This window comes from Mustelus asterias, unplaced genomic scaffold (genome assembly GCF_964213995.1).
Source record: "Mustelus asterias unplaced genomic scaffold, sMusAst1.hap1.1 HAP1_SCAFFOLD_201, whole genome shotgun sequence".
Classification (NCBI taxonomy): domain Eukaryota; kingdom Metazoa; phylum Chordata; class Chondrichthyes; order Carcharhiniformes; family Triakidae; genus Mustelus; species Mustelus asterias.
Genome location: NW_027590192.1, coordinates 360,194 through 382,581, shown reverse-complemented (window position 1 = coordinate 382,581; position 22,388 = coordinate 360,194). Strand labels below are relative to the sequence as shown.

The window sequence follows — 22,388 nt, the reverse complement described above, 5'->3', positions numbered from 1 at the left end:
ACCTAGCGACTGAACCATCCTAACTAACCTCCCATGTGGGACCTTGTCAAAGGCGTTACTGAAGTTCATGGAGACAACATCCACTGCCTTCCCTTCATCCACTTTCCTGGTAACCTCCTCGAAAAACTCTAATAGATTGGTTAAACATGACCGACCACGCACAAAGCTGGACTCTCCCTAATAAGTCCCTGTCTATCCAACTATTTGCAGATCCTATCTCTTAGTACTCCTTCCAATAATTTATCTGCTACTGACATCAAAGTTACCAGCCTATAATTTCCCACATTACTTTTTGAGCCTTTTTAAACAACGGAACAACATGAGCTATCCTCCAATCATTCGGCACCTCACCCGTGGATACCAACATTTTAAATATATCTGCCAGGGCCCTTTGGACTGTGGAAGGAAACCGGAACACCCGGAGGAAACCTACACAGACACAGGGGGAATGTAGAAACTCTGCACAGACAGCGACCCGAGGCTGGAATTGAACCCGGGTCCCTGGCGCTGTTAGGCAGCTGCACTAACCACTGTGCCACCGGGCCACATGTCAGTGCCATCGCCCGACTCCAGCCCAGTCTCAGCTCATCTGGAACCCTCACCCATTCCATTGTGACGTCACACCCTCACCCATTCCATTGTGACATCACACCCTCACCCATTCCATTGTGACGTCACACTCTCACCCATTCCATTGTGACGTCAGGGCTTCACTCTCCGATCACAACCCCTGCCGGCCTCCCACATGCAGCCTCAATGGCGGCAGTCAGCCCGGGTCTAACACTACAAGCTGCAGCTCCATTTGGTACAAAGGGGGGGACCGGGAAGTTCATTTCCGGGGTTTGGGTTTGAACAACATGTTTACAAAGTCTCTCCACCCACCCGCCACATTTATCATTCCCCGCACGCCGCCCTCTACCTCGGATTGATCTCGCTTCCACATGAAAACCGTCCGTCTGTCCGTCGCCATTACCCGCACTGCGCATGCTTCAGGTCCCGCCCCTCATTCACTCCGATTGGTTGGAGGACCAGCCGCTCCCGCTCGGTCCTCCAGACCCGCCCCCTCTTCCTATTGGTCCGGAACTGCCGTCAATCAGCCCCCGGGCATTGTGATGTGGAGCATGCGCAGTGTCATTGCTGTCCTTGGCGCTTGTTTGTCCCGGAGAAGCGGAGTCAGCGTTAGGCGGTGGTTGGGAGGATTTGGAAACACTTTGTGGATCCGCAAACCCTTCAGAATCATTGTCAGCTCCCTGGTTTGCAGCTGCGGGGCTTCTCCCTCCCTCCCTCCCGGGAACAGGCCCAGGTTAACGGCCCCATCCTGGCTCAGCCACTGGAGGATGGTTCACATCAGAGGATGGGGGAGGGGGACAATAAATAAGAGGTTACACTTTGTCCTCAAATCAATGAGGACTCTGATCTCTGGGAAGGAAGGAAACCCTGGGAGGTGGGCGGGGAGGATTCACAAACACCCGCTGGAGGCCCCAACACCCCCAGTAAGACCCATTGGTTTTATTGTCAGTCTGCAGACAGCAGCTGGAGAACTGACCCCAGACAGAGGAGAGGGAGGGAGAAAACTGGGAGTGGAGGAAAGAAATGGTGAGATGGGTTTGGATTTCAGCCCAGGGAGGAGGGAGAGTGTGTGGGACGGAGATTTACTGATTTGGGGGAACAAGAAAGGAAAAAATGTTCCAGAGAAACTAGAATTGTCTGTTCAGAGTTTGTATCGTGTTCTGACAGTGATGACTTTTCTAAACTGTTTTTACAGGATATTGGAAGTGAAAGATTGGCAGACAGAAAACTCAAACCGGACATCACATCTGACAAAGTCATTCAGTTCCTTCGGAGCTGAATATCATTGGTCTTTGAATATAGAAAGAGAAATATTTGTCTGTTCTGCCTGTGGGCAAAGAAATTAAACATCAGTATGACCGGAAAAGCATCGAGACAAACACACACCCGAGTGAGAGTGTTCCAGTGAACTGAATGTGGAAAGAGCTTTAACCAGTTACACAGCCTGAAAAAACATCACAGTTCACAGCAGGGTGAAACTACGTGTATGTTGTGTGTGTGGATGAGGCTTGAACTGATCATCCAACCTGGAGAAACACAAGGGCACCAGCACCATGGAGAAACCGTGGAAATGTGTGGAGTGCGGGAAGGGATTCGGTTTCCCATCACAACTGGAAGTTCATCGGCGCAGTCACACTGGGGAGAGACCGTTCACCTGCTCTGTTTGTGGGAAGGGATTCACCCATTCATACAACCTTCTGACTCACCGACGGGTTCACACTGGGGAGAGGCCGTTCACCTGCCCTGTGTGTGGGAAGGGATTCACTCGCTCATCCCACATTGTGACACACCAACTTGTTCACACAGATGAGAGAATGTTTACATGTTCTGACTGTGAGAAGAGTTTTAAATGCAAAAAAGATCTGCTGACGCACCAACGTATTCACACTGGGGAGAGACCATTCACCTGCTCTGTGTGTGGGAAAGGATTCATTCAGTCATCCCACTTGCAGACACATCAACTTGTTCACTCTGATAACAAACTTTTTAATTGTTCCCACTGTGAGAAGAGCTTTAAAAATAAAAAAGATCTGCTGACGCACCAATATGCTCACACTGGGGAGAGGCCATTCACCTGCTGTGTGTGTGGGAAGGGATTCAGCCGTCCATCTGCCCTATTGAACCACCAGAGAATTCACACTGGGGAGAGGCCCTTCACCTGCTCAGACTGTGGGAAGGGATTCATTAATTCATCCAACCTTCTGATACACCAGCAACTCCACACAGGGGATCGACCGTTCACCTGCTCTGAATGTGGGAAGGGATTCACCCGTTCATACAACCTTCTGACACACCAGCAGGTTCACAGTGAGGAGAGGCCATTCACTTGCTCCGTGTGTGGGAAGGGATTCACTCGTTCATCCAACCTATTGAATCACCAGCGAGTTCACACTGGGGAGAGGCCGTTCACCTGCTCCACGTGTGGGAAGGGATTCAGTCAGTAATCCAACCTGCTGACACACCAGAGAATTCACAGTGGGGAGAGGCCATTTACCTGCTCTGTCTGTGGGAAGGGATTTTCTCATTTATCTTATCTTCTGAAACACCAGCAAGTTCACACTGGGGAGAATCTTTCTCAATTTTTCTCTCAGTCTTTCTGTCTCTCCCTTCCTCTGTATCTCTCTCAGGCTTTGTGTGTTCCTATTTGATCAAGATGTTCAAAATCATGAAGAGTTTCTGATTGATTATAGAGGGAAAAACAGGGAGAAAAGCAGAAAAACGCGGCAGGTCCGGTGGCATCTGTTGAGAGAGAAACAGTTAACATTTTGAGTCCATATAATTCTTCAGGGCAGGAAAAACATGCGTTATCCATCTTAGATGAGGGAATGTGATGGGGAGATTTAATAGAGGTGTTTAAAACGACAAATGATTTATGATAGTGTCAATGGAGAGAAATTATCTCCCAGGAGCACGAGGGCCTGTCGATGGAGAGAATCGATTTGCTCGGTGCAGGAGGGTCTGTAAGCAGAGAACAGAGATTTAATTTAATTAACAACAGAACTGGAGGGGGTGATAAGGAGAATGTTTTACACAATAACTTGATATGATCTGGAATGCACAAACTGACAAGTGCTAGAAGCAGGTTTAATAGTAGCTTTCAAAGGGAATTGGATAAATACTTGCAGAAGGTAAATTGGCAGAGTTATGGTGAATGGGATTAATTGGACAGTTCACTCATCTTTGTGACATTCTGAATGTTTCTCTCCTAAGGTTTTAATGTTTGATCTTTTCGGTCATAACGTGTCTCAAACAGAAGATTAAAATATTGGGTTTGATGAGCTGTCAGATCTCTTTCCTGTGTGTCTGTGTAACTTGAGAACTGGAGATAACCATGAGGAGGAACTGATTATTTTCAGTTCCTCTAACAGATACACCTCAGATATCAGAAATCTCAGGAGTTCCCCATGTCCTCATTATTCTCGCCTCGAGTATAACAGCTCTCAGTCAGGCCGAGTCAGTCACATGTGTCTCTGTCATGATGTTTCCACGTGTATTTTATCACTCACCTCCCAGTGACACTCACCATAACACAGACACCTTAAAATATCATTGCTCCCTTACACTTTGTCCTCCTATTATAATCAAATGTTTGTTGGGCCTCTTGTCTCCATTAATGTCAGATTACCTGCAGTTAAAATGACCTCAGAGACACTGAAACTGCAGTTGTAGAATACAGCAGAATTGGAATAACAGACAGGTTATTGTCTGATACTGACAGTGGCAGAGTAACACACATCGGAATTTAAATACATTATATCAATAGACCATGACTCACTCACACTATCAAATGAAACCTAAACTTTGGTTCTGGTGCACGAGATACTGACTGTATTACCATTACATTGGATCCAATGCTGTGTTCGCTAACATACTGCAACGTGACTCTTATTATTTGAACAAACATTGTATTTGTTACACTCAGAGTAAGTCAGTGCTTTGCTGTGTTGTCTCTGTGCCCCATCTCCACTCTGATTGTATTGGAGCCTGTGTGTGTCATTGTTACACTGAGACTCTGTTATTGCTAATGTGGAGATGCCGGCGTTGGACTGGGGTAAACACAGTAAGAAGTTTAACAACACCAGGTTAAAGTCCAACAGGTTTATTTGGTAGAAAAAGCCACAAGCTTTCGGAGCCTTAAGCTCCTTCTTCAGGTGAGTGGGAATTCTGTTCACAAACAGGGCATATAAAGACACAAACTCAATTTACAGAATAGTGGTTGGAATGCGAATACTTACAGCTAATCAAGTCTTAAAGGTTCAAACAATGCGAGTGGAGAGAGCATCAAGACAGGTTAAAGAGATGTGTATTGTCTCCAGACAGGACAGCCAGTGAAACTCTGCAAGTCCAGGCAAGCTGTGGGGAGTACAGATAGTGTGACATGAACCCAATATCCCGGTTGAGGCCGTCCTCGTGTGCGGAACTTGGCTATCAGTTTCTGCTCAGCGACTCTGCGCTGTCGTGTGTCGTGAAGGCAGCCTTGGAGAACGCTTACCCGAAGATCAGAGGCTGAATGTCCGTGACCGCTCAAGTGCTCCCCAACAGGAAGAGAACAGTCTTGCCTGGTGATTGTCGAGCGGTGTTCATTCATCCGTTGTCGCAGTGTCTGCATGGTTTCCCCAATGTACCATGCCTCGGGACATCCTTTCCTGCAGCGTATCAGGTAGACAACGTTGGCCGAGTTGCAAGAGTATGTACCGTGTACCTGGTGGATGGTGTTCTCACGTGAGATGATGGCATCTGTGTCGATGATCCGGCACGTGTTGCAGAGGTTGCTGTGGCAGGGTTGTGTGGTGTCGTGGTCACTGTTCTCCTGAAGGCTGGGTAGTTTGCTGCGGACAATGGCCTGTTTGAGGTTGTGCGGTTGTTTGAAGGCAAGAAGTGGGGGTGTGGGGATGGCCTTGGTGAGATGTTCGTCTTCATCAATGACATGTTGAAGGCTCCGGAGAAGATGCCGTAGCTTCTCCGCTCCGAGGAAGTACTGGACGACGAAGGGTACTCTGTCCACCTTGTCCCGTGTTTGTCTTCTGAGGAGGTCGGTGCGGTTTTTCGCTGTGGCGCGTCGGAACTGTCGATCGATGAGTTGAGCGCTATATCCTGTTCTTATGAGGGCATCTTTCAGCGTCTGGAGGTGTCTGTTGCGATCCTCCTCATCCGAGCAGATCCTGTGTATACGGAGGGCTTGTCCAACGTGTTTAGAGTGGATGCTCTCCACTCACATTGTTTGTATCTTAAAGACTTGATTAGCTGTAAGTATTCGCATTCCAACCATTATTCATGTAAATTGAGTCTGTGTCTTTATAAGCCCTGTTTGTGAACAGAATTCCCACTCACCTGAAGAAGGAGCTTGAGGCTCCGAAAGCTTGTGTGACGTTTGCTACCAAATAGACCTGTTGGACTTTAACCTGGTGTTGTTAAACTTCTTCCTGTTATTATTGGACAAGCAGCAAATCACCGTCACAATGCCCGGCTGATTGACGGCAGCGCGGACCAATGGGAAGAGGGGACAGTGCTGGAGGACCGACATGGAGCGGTCGGTCCTCCAACCAATGGGAGCGAAAGAGGGGCGGGGCCAGCTTTGACTGGAGCATGCGCAGTGTGAGTAATGGCGATGGGAAACGGCTTTTGTTCTGGGCTCGGAAATCTGTTAGAGGTGATTGGAGGTACGGAGAGAGCAATGGATCGTCCAGGTGGGTGGAAACGCTGCGTAAGCATGTTGTGTCAGCCGAAAACCGCGGAAGAGAACTTCTCGGACCCAGTTTGTACCGAGAAGGGCTGCAGCTCCTCGTGTTCGTCCCGGGTTAACGTTCGCCATCTTTATTGGGGGCAATATGCAGCAGTGCGCACGTGCGGCCGCCATGTTTGTAGAGGGCAATGTTGTCAATCAGTGGGAGGGGCTTGTTCCCCAGTGTTCAGAATGGAGACAACTTGTCCATCAAACTGCATCAACCCTGAGTCCCAATGTCTTATTGATGAGGCAGAGCGGTGGCAGAGAAGGAAAAAGAAAGGAAAATAAAAACAATAAATGCTGGAAAATCTCAGCAGATCTGACAGCATCTGTGGAGAGAGAATAGAACCAACGTTTCGAGACTGGATGACCCATAGTCAGGGCTTGTACACGTGTAAACAGAGCATGTAAACTTTGACACCTCCATGTACCCTTGTACACCTCTATCAATCTACTTTGCTCCAAGGAGAACAACCCCAAGTTCATAGAATCATAGAAATAACCCCAAGAATCATAGAAATAACCCCAAGTTATCCAGCCTAACATTGTAACTATAATTCCTCATCCCTGAAACCATTTTGATAAATCTCCTCTGCACCCTGTCAAGGAGCCTCACATCCTCCATAATGTGTGGTGATCACTGGTTTGCACAGACCCAGGTATTCTGTGTTCCTGTCTGTGATCTCATCGCATACTTACAATTGCACAGTGACATCACCCCCGCTCCCCGGGGATTTCCTCAACTGGGAGATTTTTCTCTGATGCCAATGCTTCTGATATCTTTCCAGCTGCAGGCTCCAGCAGGAGATTTTAATATTAAAATCAGTTAAATTGTTTCAGAGGTGAGTGTTTGTGACCATTCACGGGCGCGAGTTCACGTCATAAACCAGCTGGTCACCTCCATGCTGTGGTACCGGCTGGTCCCTTTGACCCCTCCCCCTGGCTTTGTCACCGATATCCAGAGAACCCTCATGCGGTTCTTCTGGGGCCATCGACTGCACTGGGTCCCTGCTGCAGTTTTGCATCTCCCGCTTGAGGAGGGTGGACAAGGTCTGGTGTGCCTCCGCACTCAGATAGCGACCTTCCGCCTCCAGGCCCTGCAGAGGTACCTTTACGTTGAGCCCCCTCCACAGTGGTGTGCCATGGCGACGTATTTCTTCTGCCAGTGGCACGGCCTCAATTATGACGTGCAGCTCCTGCATATCGAACTGGGGCGTGTTCCGACCACCCTGCAGGAGTTGCCCGTCTTTTACCAGGACCTCCTCACTGTCTGGAACACGGTCGCCTCGCGACGCAGCTCTCCCCCGTCAGGAGTAGCGGCTCTCGTGACTTCAGGTGGCTGGCGGAGAGGAGGGCTGTGGACGCCGGGGTGACCAGAATCGGGGACGTGCTCGATGTCGGAGGAGCGGGCTGGATGAGTCCCCGCGTGCTGGCTGAGCGCGCGGGGACGACCGTCTGGCGCGCGGCCAAAGCCATCCTAGACCTTAGGACGGTCGTGCTCGGCCCCGAAACTGCACGCAAACTCGAGACGGCGCAGGCATGCGGTGGGATCCCGCCCGAGCGTTCCCCTGTTCGGGCAGAATTCCACATTGGCCCAAAGCCTCAGCCCCCCCCCCCTGGGTGAGGTGCCCCACAGCCTGAGCCGCCTCGCAGAAATGTCCTCCGTGCCTTTTTCTACCGCGCGGAGGCGTTTCCTGTGCGGGCTGCTGCTGCACACCTTCCACTACCGCCTCCTCGCCTGTCGCCCGGGTACACCATGGCGGGCCTTGTTGCTGCCGGGTGGCGGAGGTCCCCGCTGGAGGTCCCTCTACGGAGGGATCTCCCCCACTTACGTCTGGGACCTGGGGTGGAGGGTGATGCATGCAGCAGTTCCGCACAACCGTAGGATTCACTGGTTCACGGGCTCCGAAGACTGCCCTTTCTGCGGCCTTGTGGAGTCCGTGGACCATGTCTATGTTGTGTGTCTTAGGTTGCACTCCCTTTATGTTTTCCTAAAGAACCTTTTATTGATGTTTCGTTTGCACTTCAGTCCCACGCTCCTGATCTACGGACACCCAGTGCGGAGAGGGGAGGGTCGGGATGGCGACTTCCTCGTGAACCTGCTCCTGGCGAAACGCGCCATTTACCGGTCCAGGCAGCGGGCGATCGAGGGGGCCGTCCATTCTGACTGTCTTCCCCTCTACCGCGGCTACGTTCGCGGCCAGGTGTCCCTGGAGAGGGAGCATGCGGTGTTCACGGGCGCGGTTGACGCCTTCCGCGCCCGCTGGGCACCGCAGGGGTTGGGGTGCGTTATCGACCCTAATAATCACATTTTAATTTGATGTTTTTAAGTTTCCTTTGTACTTTGATTTCTGTTCGGGCTGTTCCCCCTCCTTCTGGGGAGCTGCCCCTTTTACTTTGTCCTGATTTAATCTGAGTTTGTTTATTTTGTTTGACCGAAAAAGAGGGCAACATCTGGGAGAAAATCAATGTTTCCCCCTTTCCATTTCTTTTCTCATTCTGGGGGAAATTGGGGACTTGCAGCAACTGAAGGGAAAGGAAGTGAATTCGGTCTGTATATTCCACACATTTTTCCTCCAGTAATGTAGACATTTATCTGTCTGGCCGCCTGCATGGAAATTTTCAGCTCTCTGTGTCCAGGACAGGAAGCAGTGAGCATGGATCTGTCAATCAGCCTCAAGCAGCACCTTCAGGAGAATTGGGAGGTTGAATATTAGATACAGCAGAGTGAGAATGGAGGGAGAATGTGTGGGATGGAGATTTACAGCTTTTGGGGAATGAGAGAGGAAAGAATGCTCCATAGAAACTTGAATTGTCTGTTCTGAATTTCTATCCTGTGCTGACACTGATGACTTTTGTAAATTCCTTTAGCAGGATATCAGAAGGCGAAAATTTAAAGACGAATATCAAACCAAACTTCACATCAAAATCTAACATAGTCACTCAGTTCATTGGGACCTGAATATCATCGACATTTGAATCTAGAATGGAAATGTTTCTCTGCTCTGTCTGCTTCAGGAGATTTTAAACATCAGTGTGACTGGAAAAGCACCGAGACACACACACACTGAAACGTGCACACACCTCAGTGACTGTGGAAAGAACTTTAACCAGTTAAACAGCCTGAAAATACATTGCAGCAGAGAGACTGCACCCATGTTATGTTGTAACTGAACTGATTGTCAAGCCTGGAGAGTCACAAGGACACCCGCACCATGGAGAAATTGTGTAAATGTGGGAACTGTGGGAAAGGATTCAGGTTCCCATCTGCACTGGAAACTCATTGGCGCAGTCACACTGGAGAGAGACCATTCACCTGCTCTGTGTGTGGGAAGGGATTCACTCAGTTATCCCATTTACAAACACACCAGGGAGTTCACACTGGGGAGAGTCCATTCACCTGCTCTGTGTGTGGGAAGGGATTCAGTCAGTTATCCAACCTGCTGAAACACAATCTCACTCACATCCAGGAGAGACCCTTTAAATGCTCTGACTGTGGGAGTAGCTTCAAAAGCTCTGGGGAACTGGTGTCCCACCAGCGCATTCACAGTGAGGAGAGACCGTTCAGCTGCTCTCACAGCACAAACAGGTTTAGAAGGTCATCCAGTCTGCGGGTACACCAGCGAGTTCACACTGGGGAGAGGCCATTCACCTGCTCTGACTGTGGGAAAGAGTTCACTCGGTTAACAATCTGTTGACACACCAACGGGTTCATGCCAGAGAGAGACCGTACACCTGCTCTGTGTGTGGGAAGGGATTCACTCAGTTGCCCAACCTGTTGAGCCACAAGGTCACTCACACCCAAGACAGACCCTTTAAATGCTCTGACTGTGGGAGTGGCTTCAAAAGCCCTCAGGAACTGATGATCCACCAGTCCATTCACACTGACGTGAGACCGTTTAGCTGCTCTCACTGCTCAAAGAGGTTTAGGAGGTCATCCACACGGCGGAGACACCGAGTTCACACCGGGGAGAGATCGTTCACCTGCTCTGTGTGTGGGAAGGGATTCAATCGGTCATCCAACCTGCAGAGACACCAACAAGTTCACAAGTGATTACAGGGGTTGGATTCTTTCTCTTTCAATCTTTCTCTCTCTCTCTCTCTGTCAATCTTTCTCTCTCAATCTTTCTCTCTCTCTCTCTCCCAATCTTTCTCTCTCTCAATCTTGCTCTCCCCCCCCCCCACCCCTCCCCCTGCTCCTTTCCCCCCCTTGCTCTTTTGAGAATGTGTATAAGGTAGATTGAGAAGAGGAAAGGGTTAAAATTGGGATGCGTAACTAGAAATCAGTTGAGGGATAAACTGGTTTTGGAAAGGGCCTGAGGCGAGGGCGACAAGTGAAACTAATGATCACGTTAAAGAAACTGCTGATAGGTAATTGTGGTTCTGGCTTCGGAGGGCAGGGCCTTATCGATTGGCCTTTTGTCCTTGAAAGTAATCTAATCAAAATGTAACAATACAGCTATGCCCTTATTGGCTAACAGAAGTTTGTGGATGTATCTCCGTCGTGTATCACTGAAACTTTTTTGTAAGCCAGACAGAGACTCACAAACCCATGCTGGATGTGCATGGTCTTGCGATCTCTCCTCTGATGCAATAAAGGCGGCTTTCGGAGAAACCTGTGTCTCTTCAGTTTTTGATCCGACTTCCGAAACACGAATTCTACACTTTCTCCCCCTGCTCCTTTCTCCCTCTCTGCTCTTTTCCCCCGGTCTATCCCCCCCTGCTCTTCCACCCCCCTGCTCTTCCCCCCCCGCTCTTCCACCCCCCTGCTCTTCCCCCCCCCTGCTTTTTCCCCCCCACTCTCTCCCCCCCGCTCTTTCCCCCCACGCTCTTCCCCCTGCTCTTCCCCCCCCCCACTCTTTCCCCTCCCCTGCTCCTTTCCCCCCCCCCCGCCGCTCTAACCCCCCTGCTCTCCCCCCCCCCTCCCCCCCCCGCAGCGTGGGTGAATCTCTGAATCCCTTCCCACACTGTGAGCAGGTGACTAGCCTCTCCTCAGTGTGAATTCACTGGTGTCTCAGCAGATTTGATGAATGATTGAATCCCTTCCAACAAGTGCAGCATATGAACGGTCTCTCCCCGATGTGACTGCGTCGATGAGATTCCACCTCAGATGGGGCTCTGAATCCCTTCCCACAGTCTCCACATTTCCATGGTTTCTCCATGGTGTCGGAGTCCTTGTGTCTCTCCACAATCAGTGCACTGGAACACTCTGATACGGGTGTGTGAATCTCAGTGCTTTTCCAGTCACACTGATGTTAAAAAGGCTGATGATTTTCACGTCCTTATGAATCAAGTGACTCTTTTGAGATTTCCATTTTCCAAACCTCTCCTTCCAATATCCACTGAAAGGAGTTTACAAAAATCATCACTGTCAGCACATGATAGAAATTCAAAACAGACAATTGTAGTTTCTATGGAACATTCTTTAAATCTCCACCCACGCCCCTCACACATACACTCTCTCTCTCATTCCATTTAGCATTCTGCAGCACGGTGGCACAGTGGTTAGCACCATCAGCTCCAAGTTCCCCTCCAACTCATCCTGACTTGTCTGACATCCAGGACTAAGAGAACAGAAATTTCACCCATATAAATACTGGGAAGTCTGAAGCCATTGTCTTCAGTCCCCACCACAAACTCCACTCCCTGTCGGAGCCGGAACCAGGCTGTTCACAACCATGGTGAAATATTTCACTCCAGGATGAGCTTCAAGACTGTCTATTTCCACCTCAGTGACATCATCCAACGCCACCCCAGTCTCAACTCATAAGACCATAAGACACAGAAACAGAATGAGGCCACTCGGCCCATCGAGTCTGCTCCGCCATTCAATCATGGCTGATATTTTTCTCATCCCCATTCTCCTGCCTTTTCCCCATAACCCCTGATCCCCTCATTAATAAAGAACCTATCTATCTCTGTCTTAAAGACACTCAATGACCTGGCCTCCACAGCCTTCTGCAGCAAAGAGTTCCACAGATTCACCACTCTCTGGCTGAAGAAATTCCTCCTCCTCTCTGTTTTAAAGGATCGGCCCTTTAGTCTGAGGTTGTGCCCTCTATTTCTCGCTGTTCCTACTAGTGGAAACATTCTCTCCACATCCACTCTATCCAGGCCTCACAGTATCCTGTAAGTTTCAATAAGATCCCCCCTCATCCTTATAAACTCCAATGAGTACAGACCCAGAGTCCTGAGCTGTTCCTCATAGGACAAGCTTTTCATTCCAGTGATCATTCTTGTGAACCTCCTCTGGACCTTTTCCAAAGCCAGCACATCCTTCCTTAGATATGGGGACCAAAACTGCTCACAATAGTCCAAATGGGGGCTGACCAGAGCCTTATACAGCCTCAGAAATATATCCCAGCTCTTGTATTCTGGGCCTATCGACATGAATGCTAACATTGCATTTGCCTTCCTAACTGCCGACTGAACCTGCACGTTAACTTTAAGAGAATCTTGAACAATGACTTCCAAGTCCCTTTGTGTTTCTGATTTCCTCAGCATTTCCCCATTTAGAAAATAGTTGATGTCTCCATTCCTCCTTCCAAAGTGCATAACCTCACACTTTTCCACATTGTATTCTATCTGCTGCTTCTTTGCTCACTCTCCTAACCTGTCCAAGTCCTTCTGCAGCCCCCCTGCTTCCTCGTTACTACCTCTCCCTCTACATATCTTTGTATCATCTGCAAACCTAGCTACAGTGCCTTCAGTTCCTTCCTCCAAATCGTTAATGTATATTGTGAAAGGTTGTGGTCCCAGCACTGACCCCTGAGGCACACCACTAGTCACCGGCTGCCATCCTGAGAAAGACCCCTTTATCCCCACTCTCTGCCTTCTGCCAGCCAATCCTCTATCCATGCCAGGATCTTACCCTTAACACCATGGGCACTTAACTTATTGAACAGTTTCCTCTGCAGCACCTTGTCAAAGGCCTTCTGGAAATCTAAATAAATCAGGTCCACTAGTTCTCCTTTATCTAACTTCTTTGTTACCAGATATGATCTAAGGAGATCCATCAAAGATGCCAAAAGACAATACCGGACCAAGCTAGAGTCCCAGGCTCGCCACACCAATCCCCGCTGACTATGGCAAGGTCTGCAAGACATAACAGGCTACAAGATGAAGGCATGTAAAATCGCCGGCTCCAACGCTCCTCGCCCTGATGAGCTCAATGCATTCGTTTTGAGCAAGAGGTCAGCGAGAGCATGCCCTCCACCCTGGAAGCCCTGGATGAACCTGTATCTGGGGTCTCCATTGCAGATGTCAGAGCAGCTTTCTTGAAGGTCAACCCACAGAAAGCAACGGGCCCGGATGGGATACCCGGACGGGCACTCAGATCCTGCGCGGATCAGCTGATGGGGGTATTCACAGACATCTTCAACCTCTCTTTACAACAATCTGAGGTCCCTATCTGCTTCAAGAAGACTACCTTCATCCTGGTACTGAAGCAAAACCAAGCAGCGTGCCTTAATGACTATCGGCCGGTGGCTCTGATATTCATCATTATGAAGTGCTTCGAAAGGTCAGTCATGGCACAAATCAATTCCAGCCTCCCGGACTATCTGGATCCACTACAGTTTGCCTACCGCCGCAACAGGTCCACAGCAGACACCATTTCCCTGGCCCTGTACTCAACCCTGCAACACGTAGATTACAAGGACACCAATGTCAGACTCCTATTTGTTGACTACAGCTCAGCCTTCAACACTCTTCTTCCCATGAAACTCATCTCCAAACTCCGTGGCCTGGGTCTCGGCACCTCCCTCTGCAACTGGATCCTGAACTTCCTAACTCACAGACCACAATCAGTAAGGATAGTCAACAACACCTCCTCCATGATCGTCCTCAACACCGGTGCCCCACAAGGCTGTGTTCTCAGCCCCCTATTATACTCTTATACACCTATGACTGTGCGGCAAAATTCCCCTCCAATTCGATTTTCAAGTTTGCTGACGACACCCCAGTACTGGGTCGGATCTCAAACAATGATGAGACAGAGTACAGGAATGAGACAGAGAACCTGGTGAACTGGTGCGGCAACAATAATCCCTCCCTCAATGTCAACAAAACAAAGGAGATTGTCATCGACTTCAGGAAGCGTAAAGAAGAACATGCCCATGTCGACATCAATGGGGACGAAGTAGAAAGCGTCAAGAGCTTCAGGTTTTTAGGTGTCCGGATCACCAACAACCTGTCCTGGTCCCCCCATGTTGACACTATAGTTAAGAAAGCTCACCAACGCCTCTACTTTCTCAGAAGACTAAGGAAATTTGGCATGTCAGCTACGACTCTCACCAACTTTTACAGATGCACCATAGAAAGCATTCTTTCTGGTTGTATCACAGCTTGGTATGGCTCCTGCTCTGCCCAAGACCGCAAGGATCTACAAAAGGTCGTGAATGTGCCCAATCTATCACACAAACCAGCCTCCCATCCATTGACTCTGTCTACACTTCCCGCCGCGTCGGCAAAGCAGCCGGCATAATTAAGGACCCCACGCACCCCGGACATTCTCTCTTCCACCTTCTTCCTTTAGGAAAAAGATACAAAAGTCTGAGGTCACGTACCAACCGACTTGAGAACAGCTTCTTCTCTGCTGCTGCCAGACTTTTGAATGGACTTAACTTGCATTAAGTTGATCTTTCTCTACATCCTAGCTGTGACTGTAACACTACATTCTGCACTCTCTCGTTTCCTTCTCTATGAACGGTATGTTTTGTCTGTATAGCGAGCAAGAAACAATACTTTTCACTGTATGATAATACATGTGACAATAATAAATTATTATTGGAGGACGCGGAAAGTCTGCAGAGAGATTTGGATAGGCTGAGCGAGTGGGCGAGGATCTGGCAGATGGAATATAACGTTAGCAAATGTGAGGTTATCCACTTTGGAAGAAATAATAGTAAATTGGAATATTATTTAAATGGAGAAAAATTACATCATGCTACTGTGCAGAGGGACCTGGAGGTCCTTGTGCACGAATCGCAAAAACTCAGTCTGCAGCTACAGCAGGTGATCAAGGTGGTGAGTGGAATGTTGGCCTTTATCGCGAGGGGGATAGAATATAAAAGCAGGGAGGTCTTGATACAACTATACAAGGCACTGGTGAGGCCGCAACTGGAGTACTGTGGGCAGTTTTGGTCCCCTTGTTTGCGAAAGGATATATTGGCCTTGAGGGAGTGCAGAGAAGATGCACCAGGTTGATACCGGAGATTAGGGGTGTAGCTTATGAGGAGAGATTGATCAGATTGGGTCTGTACTCGTTGGAGTTTAGAAGGCTGAGGGGTGATCTTCTCGAGACGTATAAGATAATGAAGGGGCTGGATAGGGTACAGGTAGAGGTAGAGACATTCTTTCCATTTAGAAGGAAAACCAGAACTAGAGGGCACAGCCTCAAAATAAGTGGGGGCCAGTTCAGAACAAAGTTGAGGGGGAACTTCTTCTCTCAGAGGGTAGTGAATCTCTGGAATTCTCTGCCCATTGAAGTGGTGGAGGCTACCTCGTTGAATATGTTTAAATCATGGGGTAGATAGATTTCTGATCGCTAAGGGAATTAGGGGATATGGGGAGCAGGCGGGTAAGTGGAACTGATTCGCTTCAGATCAGGCATGATCTTGTTGAATGGCGGGGCAGGCTCGAGGGGCTAGATGGCCTACTCCTGCTCCTATTTCTTATGTTCTTAAATCAAATCAGATGGAGAAATTTCATTGGTCTGTGGAATTCTCTACCACAGAAAGCACTGGAGGCTGGGTCATTTAATAAAGATGTGGAGATGCCGGCATTGGACTTGGGCAAACACAGTAAGAAGTTTAACAACACCAGGTTAAAGTCCAACAGGTTTATTTGGTAGCAAAAGCCACTTCCCAGTGTGGCTCTTTCTACCAAATAAACCTGTTGGACTTTAACCTGGTGTCATTTAATAAATTCAAGGCTGAGTTAGACTATTTTTTATCTGAGGGAGGCAGTCAGCATAATAGAATTAATCAGATGAGCCACGAGTTTATTGAATGACAGAGCAAGGTGAATGGGCTGAATGGCCTACTCCTGACGCTAACACACTGATGTTCTCAGGATGTCCACAGTCTCTGCAGCAGCTCCGTTCACCAGGGCCTGTCAATCAATCACACAATCATTTTCTCTCCTGGGGACCGGGACCCTGAAGCCCCGCCCCCTCACTGTTGCGTCACCAAGAGGGCCACGCATGCGCTTCGCTCCTTGCTGGACCAAGATGGCGGCCATTAACCTGGGCCTGCTCCAAGAAAAAAATCCCCATAGCAGCAAACCCGGGACCCGCAGGGTCTTATTCGGGCCTTCGGCTTTCAGCAAGTGTTTGTGAAGCCTCCGATCCCTCCCCACCCCGACTCCCGGCTAATTCCTCCCTCCGCCCCACTGATTCTCACCAGCTAAAGAAAAGCGTCTGCCGCACACAAGCATCCGAGCAAGTGACACTGCGCATGCTCGAGATGCAGCATGGAGCCTGCGCACTGGTCTCTTGTGAAGTAAATCAGGCACTTTCAAACCCACGGGGAATGCTGGGTAACAACAGGGCCATTGAAAAACCAAATAGCAACAGAAAATGGATTTGTTACTCATCGAGATCAATTAATAAAAATATTAAAATAAATTATTGGTTTGATTTAGTATTGTCACGTGTTAGTATATGGTGAAAAATATTGTTTCTCACGTGCTATACAAATTGTGAATTCTGTGAATTGTGAATGTGTCTATTGTGAATGGGCACTCTGCTGTGCTCCATTTCTCGAAACCATGCACGCAGCACAGGAGCACAGTGGGTAGCACTGCTGCCTCACAGCACCAGGCACCCGGGTTCAATTCCGGCCTCGTGTCACTGTCCGTATGGAATTTGCACGCTTTCCCTGTGTCTGCGTGGGTTTCGTCCGGTTTCCTCCCACACTCCAAAGATGTGTGGGTTAGGCTGATTGGCCCTGCTAAATTGCCCTATAGTATCAGGGGACCAGAAGTTGTAATGTGCACAGGGTAAGACAAAGAACAACAAAGAACAGTACAGTACAGGAAACAGGCCCTTCGGCCCTCCAAGCCCATGCCGCTCCTTGGTCCAACTGGACCAATCGTTTGTATCCCTCCATTCCCAGGCTCATGTGACTATCCAGGTAAGTCTTAAACGATGTCAGCGTGTCTGCCTCCACCACCCTACAGGACCTGGCTGGGATTGGTGTCGGTGCAGGTTCAATGAGTTAAATGGCCTCCTTTTGCAGTGTAGGTATGAAAATACTGCTATCTTCTGGAACAATGGAGAGTTTTTCAAGTTTTTTCCTTCTAGTTCCCCTGACTCTCATTCTCAGAAGATGCAGACACTGGCTGGGTTCAAAAATCAGAATGAGTAGTTCCTCTGTCATTACTACTTTATTTGTGATGCTTACTATTACTTGATGCCCTATGATGTGGAGATGCTGGCATTGGACTGGGGTGGGCACAGTAAAAAGTCTCACACTACCGGGTTAAAGTCCAACAGGTTTATTTGGAATCATGAGCTTCCAGAGTGCTGCTCCTTCATCAGGTGAGTGATGAAGGAGCAGCACTCCAAAAGCTCATGATTCCAAATAAACCTGTTGGACTTTAACTTGGTGTTGTGAGACTTGATTCCCCATGACAGTAGTATGATTACTAAAAATCCGCCACAACAGTTAACACAGAAATCTGAGGGCATTGTCATCACAGCCTTTCAAACCATTAATAATAGAATCATCAGATATTCGGTTGTAATTCTCTCTATGAAAATCTCTCTGGCAAAATAAATATGGCTTCTCCACAGTAGAAAGGAAATCATTCACTCATCAATCCAAGCTCAGAATGCATGGGGATATTGCTGGTAAGTGTCCAGGACAAATTGCGATTTGTAAGATGAAGGTACATCAGCAGCAGGAGTTAGTGAAGAGGGTGATGGTAATAACTAGACAAACTGACTCAGCAGGAAAGCTGCTCTAAAGGAGATTCCATAGGATCCACCCAAAACACAATCGTTGGCACCAGTACGACAGATTCCAGTTAAACCGGACTGGTTTTGGTGCAGGTTCAATGAGTTAAATGGCCTCCTTCTGCAGTGTAGGTATGAAAATACTGCTATCTTCTGGAACAATGGAGAGTTTTTCAAGTTTTTTCCTTCTGACCCTGACGCGAGTATGGCCAAAGATACCACACACCATAGGAAAGCCTTTCCCTCATCCCTCACAGCAAGTAAGAACTCATCCATCCTACATGATGAGGTTTTCTATCACAAGGATGTGATGTGTATCACAAAGATGGTTAAAACCTTTTTTAGTTACATGGATTACATACATTGTTGTTGGATCATAGCATGGTCAATTTCTGTTTTGAGTCCTCGATATTATATCCAGGTTGTGTATCTCACCAGGCTTCCACACCCCATCATTACTCTACAGACTCATGGCCAGTTTCTTCAGAATCTCCAACAAATCTTCACATCCTCCCTGCTACAGACAGTGGAAAAGATGGATCCTGCCCATCTCAACACCTCCAGGGAGAAACTCCCACACAGTACACTAACTGTTCAATGTGAAATGAAGTAATGTTAAAAACATTGTTATAAAATGAGGCCAGGTGGCAAATTGGAAAGGTACATTTGATGTTCCAGATAGATTGGGGAAAAGCAAAACTTATCTTAGCAAATTGGAAATGAGGGAAGGAAACACACCATGAAGGCCAGTGAAAAGGTCAGGTAACTGGATGGAGAATAAACGCAATGAAGTTACTGTGAAAATCCCCTAATCACCACACTCCACCGCCTGTTCGGGTACACTAAGGGAGAATTTAGCATGGCCAATGCACCTAACCAGCACATCTTTTTGGACTGTGGGAGGAAACCGGAGCACCCGGAGGAAACCCAAGCAGAAAAGGGGAGAACATGCAGACTCCGCAAACAGTGACCCTGATTTTATCAACAGGGCCAAGATGTGGATGGTAGTCATGATCCTGGACTGTGTCCAGGCTGAAGTTCTGTTCTTGCCATGCGATCCCCGCGCAGATTGTCTTTCTGAGCTCCAGACAGGTGATAAACACTCAGGATGGAAAGACAAAATCTACACCAATGTCTCAAAACAAAGCTGGATTATTTCACATTTATTCAAAATATTAAACTGTAGCAAAGTTAACGTGGTGATTCGCATCAGAAAGAAAATTTGACTCTCTGAACAAACATGGTTCAATCCTGGATATGATTAAAAGCAGCAGTGACAGCTGAAGCCAATCTCTGCAGTCACTTGTGAACTTGCTGCTGTCAACACAGATTAGAAGAATGGACGAATACCTTCCCACACATGGAGCCAGTGAATGACCTCTGCAGTGTCAATTAATTGGTGTTTCAGCACTTCACATCTGCTTTAACTTTCTTCTCACATTCAGATCATTTAAAATAACTCTTTTCAGTGTGAACAAGTTGATGTTCAGTGAGACAGTATGACTGAGCGAATCCCAGATTAGGGTTTGGAATGCACGGCCTGAGAGTGTGATGGAGGCAGGTTCAGTTGATGCATTCAAAAGGGAATTAAGAATGTTCCCAATTGTGGGGGAGTCCAAACCTAGGGGTCGTAGTTTGAGGATAAGGGGTAAACCTTTTCGGACTGAGGTGAGGAGAAATTTCTTCACCCAGAGGGTGGTGAATGTGTGGAATTCCTGATCACAGAATGTAGTTGAGGCCAAAATGTTGTCTGATTTCAAGAAGAAATTAGATATAGCTCTCGGGGCCAAAGGCATCAAGGGATGGGGGGTGGGGAGGTTAGATCAGGATATTGAATTCGATGATCAGCCATGATCAAATTGAATGGCACAGTAGGTTCGAAAGGCTGAATGGTCTACTCCTGCTTCTAGTTTCTATGTTATCTGAAAAGGAAGAATGTGCAGGATTACAGGGAGAAGGCGGGAGAATGGAATTCGGCGAGTTGTTCATTCGGAGAGCTGGTGCACACATGATGGGCCAAATGGCCTCCTGCATCAAAACTATTTGGTGATTCTGGTGAAATCCTTAAAAACTGAAAATGCTGGAACAAAACTCAGCAGGTTCGGCAGCATCTGTGCAGAGAGAGAAACAGAGTTAACATTTCAGGTCTGTGACCTTTCCTGTGAACTGGGGAAAGCCAGAAATGTAACAGGTTTGGAGAAAGGGGCGGGTGGGACAGGGACAGGGACTAAAGGAAGGTCTGTGAGAGGGTGGAAGACAGGAGAGATTGAATGAGAGAAAAGTGAATCACCCCCAAAGAGCCAAAGGGAATGGAGATGGAGCGAGAGAAGAAAGAGAGAAACAGAAGCTGTGTCTGGAGCAGGGGGGCTGCCGACTGAAAGAAAGAAAAATGAAACAATCAAAGAAAAAGAAACAGAACGGGCTGAGAGTTTACTCTCTGAAACTGTTGGACTGAATGTTGGGTCCAGAAGGCTGTAAAGTGTGGAGGGGATGGGTCAGTGGGAGGATCTTCTCCTGGACCTGCTCTAGACCCTGGTTAGAACAGTAATCCAGGATGGGTGGGGCTGAAGGGGGTGGCGGGGGTCACTCTGACAGATCTTCTGTGGTCTTGTCGGTGCCCAGGTGACCCTGGAGAGGGAGATTCTATCGGGGGTTTGTTGCTGATTAGTTTGATTTAATCACAAGTTTGGGGAAACGAGAGGAAAGAATGTTCCAGAGAAACTGGAATTGTCTATTCTGAATTTCTATCCTGCACTGATAGTGACACTGACACTGTCAACTCTTTTTACAGGGGATTAGAAGGGGAGGATTTACTGATAGAAAACTCAGATCAAACATCTGACAGTCACTCATTTCATCAGGACCTGAATTTCACAGACGTTTGGCACAGAAGGCCATTTGGCCCATCATGTCTGTGTCTGCTCCCCAAGTGAGCATTAAGGCATAGTGCCATTCTCCTGCCTTTTCTCCATGCTAGTGAATTTCATAAGCTATCCAGCTCTTGGCTCCCCCAAGAGACCAAATGAAGATTTTCGGAGTCTAAAATTGCCCTTTATTCAAGTTAAAGCAGGGCAAACTGGTTTCCACACACATGGCGACAGACTGCCAGAACAAAGGAATACTATTGCAATCATACCTTTAGGATCAACTACAGGTAATTAACATACACAGATTGAAATTGTACACTGATTTAAAGGTACTCACTATCCAATCACAACTAATAGTTCTGATTACTTCATTTGTTTCCCACAGTGATGTTTAACCAATTACAGCAACTCTCCCCTTGCCTAATTGAAATATCCAATTATCAACAGGGCACGTACACATAGCTACATCATCAATAAACACATGTCTATGGTCCTTGACGATCTGGCACCCTGAGTGCTGACATATGACTTCTATCAAAACACTGCAGTCTTGGGCTGTTATCTGAAAGCAGTGATGTTGTAGTTACAGCCTCTTGTGGCCTATCAAAGCCCCCTTGTCTATTGTTTGTGCAGCTGTGCCTTGCAGCTCCAGCAGTTTCCCAGGAACTTTGCTGCATTGAATGATTTTTAACCCTTTCACCATCTATTAGTCCAGTGGACCTTCTCCGAACCATTTCTTACGCATTTACATCCTTTCTTAAATAAGGAGACCAATAATACTCCAGGTGTGACCTCACCAGTGTTCTGTATAACCGAAGAATAACATCCCTTCTTTTGTAATTAATTCTCCTCACAATAAACAATAACATTCTATTAACTTTCCTGATTACTTGCTGTACCTGCCTTTTCTGATTCATGCACAAGGACACCCAGATCCCTCTAAATCTCTCACTGTTTAGACAATATTCTTTGTATTTATACTTCCTGCCAAAATGGACAATTTCGCATTTACCCACATTATACTACATTTGCCAGTTCTTTGCCCACTCACTTAACCTATGTCCCTTTGTAGCCTCCTCACATCCTCTTCACAACTTATTTTACTAATTATTTTATATCATCAGCAAATTTAGCAACCATACATTCAGTACCTTCATCCAAGTCATTGAAATAAATGGTAAAAAGATTCCAGCATTGAACCCAGTGGCACACCGCTCATCACATCCAGCCAACTAGAAAAATTCCTCTTTATGCCAACTCTCTTCTT

At 47.7% G+C, this 22,388-nt stretch overlaps 2 protein-coding genes and 1 pseudogene across 4 annotated transcripts in view; all 3 read left to right on the top strand.

Annotated features, from left to right (window-relative positions):
- The window catches only part of LOC144485604 (uncharacterized), a 158,567-nt gene that overhangs the window by 99,331 nt on the left and 36,848 nt on the right, over positions 1 to 22,388 (top strand). The window lies entirely within an intron of this gene.
- LOC144485596 (uncharacterized) lies at positions 1,569 to 6,372 on the top strand (annotated as a pseudogene).
- LOC144485634 (uncharacterized) lies at positions 6,157 to 14,903 on the top strand. Of its 3 annotated transcripts, none has more exons than XR_013496181.1 (2): positions 6,157 to 6,257; positions 13,291 to 14,903. XR_013496181.1 is itself a non-coding variant. In XM_078203737.1 (2 exons), the coding sequence occupies exon 2, from the start codon at positions 9,511 to 9,513 to the stop codon at positions 9,991 to 9,993; it is 483 nt and encodes a 160-aa protein (XP_078059863.1). In that variant the 5' UTR covers positions 6,157 to 6,257; positions 9,167 to 9,510; the 3' UTR covers positions 9,994 to 10,961. The 3 variants fall into 3 exon arrangements, 2 of the variants coding, with proteins under 2 accessions (XP_078059863.1, XP_078059864.1); XM_078203737.1 differs by lacking the exon at positions 13,291 to 14,903 and adding an exon at positions 9,167 to 10,961; XM_078203738.1 differs by lacking the exon at positions 13,291 to 14,903 and adding an exon at positions 9,170 to 10,961 and having other exon boundaries at positions 6,235 to 6,257.

Bases quoted from the DNA above. Each gene is read 5' to 3' on its own strand.
- LOC144485634 (XM_078203737.1), top strand. From the start codon at position 9,511: ATGGAGAAATTGTGTAAATGTGGGAACTGTGGGAAAGGATTCAGGTTC.